This window comes from Emys orbicularis, chromosome 3 (genome assembly GCF_028017835.1).
Source record: "Emys orbicularis isolate rEmyOrb1 chromosome 3, rEmyOrb1.hap1, whole genome shotgun sequence".
NCBI classification, from domain to species: Eukaryota; Metazoa; Chordata; order Testudines; family Emydidae; genus Emys; species Emys orbicularis.
Genome location: NC_088685.1, coordinates 131,814,813 through 131,825,869, shown reverse-complemented (window position 1 = coordinate 131,825,869; position 11,057 = coordinate 131,814,813). Strand labels below are relative to the sequence as shown.

General features: G+C 47.2%; 1 protein-coding gene across 5 annotated transcripts; it reads right to left on the bottom strand.

The window, feature by feature from the left end:
- Positions 1-24: 24 nt before the first annotated feature.
- C3H6orf120 (chromosome 3 C6orf120 homolog) lies at positions 25-4,445 on the bottom strand. Of its 5 annotated transcripts, none has more exons than XM_065401003.1 (2): positions 4,387-4,445; positions 25-1,081 (listed from the first exon to the last, which is right to left on the bottom strand). In XM_065401003.1, exon 2 carries the CDS (start codon positions 1,042-1,044, stop codon positions 469-471), a length of 576 nt encoding a protein of 191 aa, XP_065257075.1. In that variant the 5' UTR covers positions 1,045-1,081; positions 4,387-4,445; the 3' UTR covers positions 25-468. The 5 variants fall into 5 exon arrangements, with proteins under 5 accessions (XP_065257075.1, XP_065257074.1, XP_065257078.1 ...); XM_065401002.1 differs by lacking the exon at positions 4,387-4,445 and adding an exon at positions 3,986-4,029; XM_065401006.1 differs by lacking the exon at positions 4,387-4,445 and adding an exon at positions 3,899-3,975.
- Positions 4,446-11,057: the final 6,612 nt, after the last annotated feature.

The following is an 11,057-nucleotide window of genomic DNA, read 5'->3' as shown; positions in this document are numbered from 1 at the left end:
GAGCTGTTCACACTGCAAAGAGATTAGAAAATTAGTTCTTTATTTTAAATTGGATGGGGTTGTTAAAACTGCACCTTTCAGATTTTACAACTTTTTCTTTGTATAAAATTAAGTGTCACTTTAATAGAAAATACAGTGAATTATCAAGGTCCATTTTCTTATGCACCTGTTCAAAGTGATACCTTTTAATAAGATTCCCTTTATTGTACATTCACTTTAACCCTGCTTTATAAAGAAAACTATACAAATACTGTGCTTTCTGCTCATTTTACTTCTGGAAGGTGGGAAGGGGGCTTCAATACAAAATTAAATATGGCTTTGCTTTTCCCCTCTTCAGCATAGAAAAAGTAACCTGAATACCTCTTCAGGTAACTTTACAAAGAGTACCAATGCTCACAGCAAGCCATTCATGTTCAATGTCATAGGCTATAAGTGCACTCTAGTCCAGTGTATGTCCAGTTGATTATTTTAAAAAAGAATTTCAAGTATTAGTTTCAAAATTCCAATGAGTATAGTCCAAAAAATAGATTCCTCATCCTGAGATTGATCTTCTGGTGAATGAGTGCGCTTCTGGCTTGCCTCCATCTCTTCTGGGTTGTAGGAAGCCTCACCAAATGGATAATCTACAATTGTTCTATCATAATATACTTTCATTTCAAACTCACTCTCCAAGTGAGAGGGATGACCATAGATTCCTATTCCCACTGGGCGGCGGAAGTGGGCTGGTACATAAACAACATCTTGGCCACAAGTTACAGACTGTAACTCATATTCATCAAAACTGGGGTGAAGGGTCATATCAGATACATACAAATCTGCATCGCCTTTTAAACTCTGCATCTGAAGTACTATCTTCCCTTCATGATTTAGTCTCAAGTAGCTATAGTTTCCAGCTCCAATCTGACCTTGGACTACATGAAGAAGAATCCATTCATCGGGTACATCCTCTTCCTCAAAGCTATCACCCATAAGTAATGTTTGAGCTGCTAGAAGGATCACCAACATTTTCTTCCAATGTGCTGCCATAACTCTTATGTTTGACATTAAAGGAACTCTTCCAACATCATGTGTTGTAAATACCCTGTTAAATATAGAAGAAATAATTCAGGTTTCAATGTGGTCCACTCTTGGAAAAGATCTCTTAAATTCCTGTCTTTAAAGTACCCAAGTCCTTATAAAATTAACTTAAGTGAAGTGTATTCTTTGATATCTTATATGGGACCAATAACTATTATCAAAAATGTAAATGTGCTAATGTGAGGTTTAATATACTTGATTTGCTTAACTAGATAAAGCATAAACAGTTTTAAGTAGCAATTGCTCAGCAAACACATTAGCTTGCTGATGTGAACTTATAGTACTGGGTGAATATCTTATTTCAGATTAATAAACTTAACATGTAGGTGGGTGGAATTAGACCTTTTGTCAAAAAAGGATAAGCTACAGTAGTGATTTTATGGTTTGGAAAAAGTATTCAATTAAGGCCTTTGTGTTTGAAGAAGCTTAACTTAGTTTGTATTAGAATAGTTTTGGGCATGCCATTTGGTTTTTCCATCTAGTTTTAGTAGCATACTGAGGTACAGATCTGGATTTGTGTATAGAAATATATACGGGGACCCCTGCATATTGAGAATTATGATTGATTACATATAAGTAAACAAGCTAGTGGCTCTATCAAAACATATAAATAGTTTAAGAAATCATGGAGCTATTCAAATAAGTGTAAAAACTGCTAATATAACAGCTGAGTTTGTGTACATAAGTGAAATTCAAAGGTATGTTTCTCATAACAAATACTGTCATATTGAATGTGAAAAGGCCATGTACAAAGTCTGTGCAAAGAGGCAACATTTCAGTTCTAAGTACCATGCCTGGTTTCAGAATATAAAGTTGACCATATCAATTTTTTTTGCATTTAAAATTAAGTATTCTAAATCTACCAAAAGCAACAGAGACTAACAGAAGTATTGGGAGCATAAGCTTTCGTGGGTAAGAACCTCACTTCTTCAGATGCAATCTACCAAGAGTGTCATTTCAGCCCAAAATGTTTGTCACCACTCTTGATTTAGACTTTATCGCCTTCATAAAAAACAAGAGTTATAATTGAATATTAATGTAAGCAGTTATTTGCATTATAGTAGTACCCAAAATGGATTAGGTGCTTTCCACTCATACAGGAGAGTCCCTGTCTTCAAGAGATTTCAATCAAAGTTCTTGTACAAATTTCACTTAGCTTTCTAAAAATAAACATAATTAAACAGTCAAGCTGGAGGGCATATTGAGTGGGGTCCTGTAGAGATCAGTTCTGGGTTTGATTCTGTTCAATATCTTCATTGATGATTTAGATGATGGCAGAGAGGGTACACTTTTAAAGTTTGTGGATGACACCAAGCTGGGAGGGATTGTAAGTGCTTTGGAGGATAGGAATAAAATTCAAAATGATCTGGAGAAATGGTCTGAAGTAAATAGGATGAACTTCAATAAGGACAAATACAAAGTACTACACTTAGGAAGGAACAATCAGTTGCACACATACAAAATGGGAAATGACTGCCTAGAAAGGAGTACAGTATTGCAGAAAGGGATCTGGGGGTCATAGTGGATCACAAACTAAATATGAGTCAACAGTGTAACACTGTTGCAAAAAACCCCAAATATTCTGGGGTGTATTAGCAGGAGTGTTGTAAGCAAGACACAAGAAGTAATTCTTCTGCTCTACGTCACACTGATTTGGCCTCAACTGGAGTATAGTGTTCAGTTCTGGGGGCCACATTTAGGAAAAATGTGGACAAATTGAAGAAAGTCCAGAGAAGAGCAACAACAATGATTAAAGGTCTAGAAAACATGACCTATGAGGGAAAATTGAAAAAACTGTTTATTCTAGAGAAGAGAGAACAGAGGGGTCATGATAACAGTTTTCAAGTACATAAAAGGTGGTTACAAGGAGAAGGGAGAAAAATTGTTCTCCTTAGCCTCTTTAAGCAAGGGGCTTAAACGGCAGCAATGGCAGTTTATATTGGACATTAGGAAAAACTTCCTGTCCGTGTGGTTAAGCACTGGAATAAATTGCCCAGAGAGATTGTGGAATCTCCATCACTGGAGATTTTTAAGAGCAGGTTAGACAAACACCTGTCAGGGATGGTCTAGAAATAATACATAGTCCTGCCATGAGTGTAGGGCACTGGCACAGATGACTTCTTGAGGTCTCTTCCAGTCCTATGATTCTATGTATTATATAGCCCTATAACTTGCAGAATGTTCTGCCCTAAAGACTTTTACAATCTAAGGCCACAGTTTTGCAAAAGTACATGAGGGAAAAGAGCAAAAGATGGCACTTGAGTGATGAGGCAGACAGTGGATTTGTGAAAAGTGATAAAGGACAGAATGTTTTAGGCAGAAAATTCATGCGTTCAGTACCTTATCCATTTTAATTTGAGGAAGTAGTGGGACATCCATGAGAAGATGAAACAGGAAGAGATGGAGAAGTAAATGAGAGTATTAAGAGACCATGGGAACAACTGAGGCTGCGCCGATGGGGTCGCTGATGGGAGGATGAAAGAAAAGCTTGCAGAGGGGAGGAAGCCAAAGACACCTCCCCCAGGGAACATACACTGGACTAGGAGGAATGGGATCTACTCTGAAGAAGTAGGCAGCAGCCTAGGAGAACTAGGAAAGGCCAGAGGAAGCCAGGGTCACGGGGATATAAAAGCTAGACCTGGTGAGTGATACCTGAAGCAATGAAACGTGACGATGCCAAGGACATACCAGCTTTTCCTCCGAAAACAAAAGCTTTCAGAGCGGGAGAACCTGCTTTCTGTTTAGCCCACAGGCACTCCTGGGCATGACGGAAGAGATGAACAAAACAAACGACTGCCCCGGGTTTGCCAGCCTGCATGACCTCGTTCTGTAGCTCTCGGCACACGCTGAACAGGGCCACGTTTCTCCCCAGACCCGGGCACCCCGGCAGGGCACTTTTCTCCCACACCTCATACGCGCCGAGCGCGTTCTCTGCTGCGCCCGTCGCCTCCCAGCCTTCCCGGGAACCTGCCCGATGCCGGCAGGGTTCAGCTCTCGCCAGCGTCAGCAACCCCCCGGCGCAGCCTCTACCCTAGGGCTGGGGTGGCCGCGGAGCCCAGGGGCCCCGCCCGATCACGGAGCAGCGGCGATCGCGGGTGGGTCAGTCTCCCGCCCGGACACCAGGCACCGGTCGCTGCCTCTGACAGGCGCCAGGCCCAGCCCCGCTCGCTGCCTTAGCCGGGCTGGTGACAGCGGCGCTCACAGGCGCGGCCCCTCCCCCGGGTTACAGGGCACCTGCCTCCCGAGGAAACAGCTTGAGCCCCGCGGTGGGACGGAGGCTCCCCCCGGTCTCCCCGGCCCCCCGCTCACCCCCAGGCCGAGCAGCTCCACCCGCCCCGCTGCCTGCCACCGCGCCGTGCTCCGCGGCTGAGACTGAGCCAGGCCGCGGGCCTCCTGCTCTCGCGAGAGCCTGTGTCCAAGGGAGGGCGGTCGCGGTGGGAGGCGGCGCTGTGTTTACCCGCCTCCAGGCGTCCCCATGACAACCAGATGCCGTGAGAGCGCGGCCGCTATTCCGGGCAGCTGGCGGCCCCCCTCCTCCGCTGCAGACGGTGCTCTGCTGGTTGTGGCCCGGAAGTGCAGGTGGCCCCAGGGAGAGGAGGGGCAGCCACGCGCCGCATCGCCCCCACCCGACCGGCGCCGGGCTGGTGTCTCCCGTCCAGACCCTGGCGCCGAGCTGGCCTGGCACAGCAGGACGTTCCGCGCCTGGAGCTCCCCGCAGCCTTGTGCTGCGTCCGGGCCCCTCCCGCTCTGAGCCGGTCCCCCTCAGAGCCCAGCCCCGGGTCAGCCCTACCCCCAGGGGGTCCCTGCACTTTGATCTTTGCCATGGGCCAACTCAGGTCAGAAAACAGGTGGTGTTACCACAAGACCTCCACACCCGTGGGAACGGGCCAAAGTTCAAATGTGGGTGCTTAGTAATCTTCCTGGACACTAAAGATTACGGAGTTGATGTAGCAAAGCATAAATATGTTTAAAATATATGCTGTAAATAAATAAGAATATGAAGCCTCTCACCTGTAGGTCACCTGTCTGCAACCAATTCTTTTTTCCATCTGATGACTTTTTGGTCACCTATGAGATGTGAGTCAGTCTCAGTTCAGTTCAGAGTGACTGCTGCCCACATCATAAAAAGAGAGGTCATTACACAATTGGCACAATTTAGTGCCCTTGATGGCAGTCCCAGCAGAAATGGACCTGGAGACTAAACTGTGCTTGTAATCCCTACAGACAGTCCTTCCAGTTCAGAATGGAGGGATACTGATGGAGCAGCATGGGGAAGCTTTCACTGCCAATGTCAGCACTGCACCTTCATTGTGGGTGAATAGAAGACTTTGGTTGCCAGGGCTGTCAAACGAACATCTTTCATGAGCACTAAATGAACTGTGTGCTTGTTTTAATGTAAACACCTTTTCACATCTGCAATAATTAATTATATTGGGTCAGATCCTCAGCTGGTGTAAATCCTTTAAGACAATGGAGTAACTCCAGTTTACACCAGCTGAGGATCTGACCCATTATCTCAATGATATAATTAAAATAACTATTTCAGAGAATAATCTAATAAAATGTTAACTATGATCTTGCTATTGCTCCATCATATTATTGATACCTGTATTCCTTCTAAAGTTTCCCTATCTCCCTATATGAATCATAAATATGGAAAGGCATCGCCACTAGAGCACAGTTGCCATCAATATTTTTATACTTAAATATTCTGTACAGTAATCATTTTGGTATATCCATATGATTGAAGAAAAAGATTTCTTTTTTCATGATGAAGGCCTGAGTCCAGCTGAACTTTCATTACTTTCCAAACCTTCTCTTTCTAGGAGTCACCCTAGCTGCTGCTGCAGTATGTTTTTTTTAAATGTATGGAATGGGGTAGTGAGGGAGGGGTTCAAAGACAAGTGGCCTCATCCAAGGTTGACAATAATGTTTCTCTACTATGGGACAGTTCCTAAAAATTACTTTGGGTTTGCAATACCCACTGAAATCAATGGAGGTTGTAGATGCTCAGCAGCTCAGGATTAGGTCCTAATGGCCTGATCTAAAGTCCATTAAAATCAATGGAAAGACTCCCATTGACTTCATTGGGCGGTGGATCAGTTCCTCAGTGATTAAGTTAAACAATGTTATAGCTAAGGCTACAATTTAGTCACTGGTATTTTTAGTAAAAGTCATGGACAGGTCAGGGGCAATAACCAAAAAGTCATGGGCTGGTGACCTGTCCATGATTTTTACTAAAAATACCCCTAACTAAATCTTTGGTGCTGGGGGGGGGGGGCAGGAAGGGGAGGCGCTTCCGGGGATTCTGCTGATCCTGGGGGGAGCACTCCGAGTCCGGACCCCACTGTTGCTGAGGTGGCGGGCGACCCGGGGCCCTCCTGCCGCTGCTGCTGGGGAGGGGCAGCTCAGTGTCCCCCCACCTCCGCTGCTGCTCCACCTCCGCCCTGCGGCCGCTGGTGTGTGTGTGTGCGTGGCCCGGGATCCTCCGGCTGCCACTGCTGCTCTGGACGGGAGGCGGCCCAGGCCCCCGCTGCTGGGGGAGAAGGCATAGCCCAGGGCGCTGCTGCTGCTCCTCCGGACCACTGCTCCGGAGCAGCACATGGGACCAGCTGCCTGGGGTCTCCCGAGCAGCGGCCTATCCGGCTGGCCCCAGGGTCACCCCAGCTGCTTGGGCAGCCTTGGGGTCAGTAACACCAGCTACTGCAGAAGTCACTGAGGCCCCGGAAAATCATGGAATCTGTGACTTCTGTGAAAGACTTGCAGCCTTAATCATAGCTAAAGAAAGTGAAAGGTGCAAGTAACATCAAATGGTAGAAAGGAATGGGAAGATGCTTGCTACCTAATATCATGCCTACAACAGCTACCCAAAGCATGTTTACATATCTTTCAAAATTAGCTCTTTATTCTTAGGTATATAATTCTCTTGCCTAAAGGGCACATTTTCATTTGGATATGGGCGCTTATCTTCACTTGTTGGTGAATAAGCTGTCATAACATTCATGGCTGCAGCAGCTACTTATGATATCTTTGTTGTCATCACAATGCTGAAATAAAAAGTTTTATCTGGTACTCTCATATGTGAGGCAAATGTAGAACTGAAATAGTAGCAATGTAAACTGTATAGTTACACATTTTTGACCCAAGTGGATGGGGTTCCAAATCTGTCCAGGCACTTTATAGCTGCTGCTCCAACAGGGATCTCATCTTGGTCTGCAAGTTGTCTCTGAGCCCTTTTTGGGCTCTTGTTTTAGATCTTATTGTAGGGCTTGTATTACATTCTTTTTCTGAAGCTTGTTTTAGGTCTTGCTTTAATTCAGTTTGGCCTGTGGTTAGATGTTTGGCTGCGTGTGTGCGTTCTTCCTATGCTGCCCCAGCTCTGAGCAAACAGCCGGCACAGCAGACCTTGAGTGAACTATCCAATGACCACAAGATCCATTAAGGTACAAAGGTGCCAGACCAGGTTTATTGTCGACAAAGCACGGTAATAGCACCTGGCAGACTCTATGAGGATACTTATGTATGCCTATGACAATGGACGCAGCTCAGTGAATGGTGGGACTTTTCATTCCCCCCATCGGCTGGCCAAAGATACTTCCTTTAAGATATATTTTTATACCCTGATACAAACAAGTTATGTACTGCCTTTGACATAGTTAGTTACTGCTCCCTGACGTGGCTAGTTATCACCCATCACCTTGTACATGTTGGTTTGATTAAAACATCTTTATTTTGTACTGTTATCCTAACCGTATCTTTTAGAAGGGGTCAGTATGCTCCTGTTATCCTTGGGAATTTTTTTTGGTACCATTCTTAATATTGGGATGTTCTGGCCACCATTTAATATCAGGATCTATTTGCGTGAGTACTCTGTGCTTAGCAATTCTTAGGAATGTGTATTTTTGCAATATTAGCCCTGTTCTTGCCAGATTCTGTGAGCAGGTCCTGCCTCATACCAGACCTCTGATACAAGGGCTTACGTCCCAGGCTCTCTTCCTACTACATGGCCATCTTTGATTTCTGCAAGCACTGCCATCATTTCTTCTATCTTGGTTCAACAGGTACACCACCTCACAACCTCTCTCCTTGGAAAGCGGATCCCATCTTTGACATCAGTGTTACCCCTTTTTAACTCAAGTGATTAGTCAAAATTCAGGGCCCTGAGGTTGTTCCAGTTGGGAGTAGAAATTGATGATGGAATCTGGTATTTTCTTTGATGTAATCTTGTTTATTGACAAGAAATGTACAAAGTCCTGCTTCTTTGAATGTAGGAGAAACCAAAAAATGGGACAGCTTCTTTGCTTACTTCCCCTAGCCCTGTATCTAGCACCACACCCAGAACCTTCCTGTAGTCTTCTCCAGGGTCACACCATGCTCTCAGGCTGCCACTTGGCTTTCTTTCTGCCTTTGAGTCTCTCTCATTCAGTCTGTTCTGTCTTCCCTCTCAATCAAATACACACAATACCGAGCAAAAGCCCTCTGTCCAAAATAGGTAGAAAAGGTAGGTTTCACAGCCCCTTTTGTCATGGACTGAATAAAGACACCAGATTTATGGCTTATTACAATCATCTGTAACCCACCCCCCATTCCTTTCCTCCCTATGACTGGAGGGGTGTGAATGGGCCACTTCACCTTGAATGGTCCCTTGAAATACGTTAACTACTTGTGCTAAACAATCTGTGCTATCTTGTATTTAGCAGTGACACTTGGTGTTAGGCTTGGTCTGCACTACAGAGTTAGGTCAACATAAATCAGCTTATGTCAACCTAACTATGTCAGTGTCTATACTACAGCCTTGCTCCTGCCAATGTAACTCCACAAGAGGCATAGGGTTTATGTCAGTGTAGTCAGGGCAATGCAGTGTGTGTAGACACTGCCGGCTGTTGGCTGTCTTGTCAATTTCACAGCTTCAATGGAGCCGTGAAATTGACAAGAAAGCCAGCTCCAGGATCCCCTGCCAAGCTGCTGCTGAATCTCTACTCCAAGCTGGGCTGCTGTCTGGACTCCCCACTGGGAGCCCTGCTGCCCCCTGGGTCCTGGCTCCCTGCTGGGAGCACAGCAGCTGACTGGAGTCTGGCAGGAGGCGAGAAGTCCTGCACAGCTTCCCCACCACTCCTCGCTGGGAGTGGGGAGGTGAGAAGCTGGCAGTGCCCCAAACTGCCCCTCTTCAGTCAATGGAAGCGCTTCTGGTGAGGATGTGCACCACCAACAGAAGAGGGGTAGTGTGGAGTGTAAGTCAAACTAACATAGCTCGATTTAAGATTGTAGTGTAGACATGCCTTTAGTTTCCCAGACCTGAAGAAGAGCTCTGTGTAAGCTCGAAAGCTTCTCTCTCTCACCAACAGAAGTTGATCCAATAGATATTACCTCATCCACATTGCCCCTCTGAATGGGACCGTCATTAAGGGGCCTTAAAAAAGCAATAAGCCTTCCCCTAGAACAAATGGATTGCTGCAACCTAGGTAAAACCAGTTTTTTATTTAAGAGTGAACTCTAGATAAGTGGTAACCAAGCAACAGGCCACCTGATAGCAGATCTTGATCACCTGAGCAGGGTCTTTGAGGTTGACCAGGAGAATGAGAGGATAAAAGGGTAGGGAATTATAAGTTCTAAAAGGACCAGGTCTGGTCTGAGCATGAGTATTGCTCTCGCTGTCCAGAACAGAAAGAGAAGACTGAACTGAGGTTCAGGAGAGGGGACCTGGAGACCCCTGAAGGCACTGACTAAATTCCAGTGAATGCTCAGGGATGGTGAGGAAACTATGGCTGTGAACCAAGTACAGGTGTTTCTCATTTTGCATGGATCTGTATATCTCTTGTGGAGGCTAAAGAAATGGTTAGTTTAGCAATCCTTCTGGAAAGTCTGTGTCTTCTTTGCCTCAACTACCACGTCTTCCTGAAGGACAAACTGAATCAGAGCAGCACCCACAAGGGTGGAGTTCTGGGAAAGGCACAATTAATCATCTGGGGAGTCTTGTGGGGTTTAGGACTGGTCTTGAGGCTAAGGCCAAAGGAAGAGACAGTGAGGGGAGCATACCCAGACCAAGGGGAGCTAGGAACACATGGCTCCACTGAGTTCAAACATAGGTGCCTGGTGAGTGCCCAACAAAGGGCAGCTAGAGCAGGTCTGTGGTGTGCTATTGGGGACAGGCTGTTGAGTGCATAACTGTGCATTGGTGTTGCTGTGCCGGTTTGTGGCTGTTGTCTGGAGGTCAGTGGGGTGTGTGTGCTGTAGCCATAGGGCTGACCCTCCTGTTCTCCGCCCCACACCCATCCCCATCGAGGGGCAAGCGGCAGGGAACCAATCAGGGCTCCTCCCTGCACCGGGCGTGGCCCCGCCCCACGGTCCTGTGCCCTCCCGCTACACCTGGCAGGGGGCTGGGAAAGGGCAGAGCGGTTCGGCGGCCTAAGTTGTCCCGCTCGACGGCCCGTTGGGGTCTCCACTACCTGATAAACCGGCCGGCCGGTGCGTTCTGCGCTGGGAGCCACCGCTCTGCTCGCGGCAGGTAGCGGGGGGGAGGGGGAAACCGACGAGAGATAGGGACACTATCGTTATCGGGCTGGGACGAGTCCTAACGGGACGAACACGCCCCCCCAAGCCCCGCGGGGGGGCGCTACCTGCCCGTCCCGTGGGGATGCGCGAGGGCGTCGAACGGGGCGGTGACAGTGAGTGACGTAGTTGGTTTGACCACGTGCCCTCTGTCTCCCTGGAAACAGCGACACATGGCTATGCCAGGTTTAGCGCCCGTCGCTCCCCCCGCGGTGTGAGCTGCGCGGAGTCACTCGCTGCGGGGCCCGGACCTAGAGCCAACGTTAAACGTCAGTAGGGGAGCAGCGTGTCCCCCTCCCCCCGTGTGCACAGGGTGGCTGCAGGGAGCCCTGGGGCGGGGCTGGCCACGGGAGAGAAACGCTGACCGGGGTGGTCTACACCAGCCCCACGCAATGCTCAGTCTCGCGCTGTCCCAGCTGCGGCACGTTAGC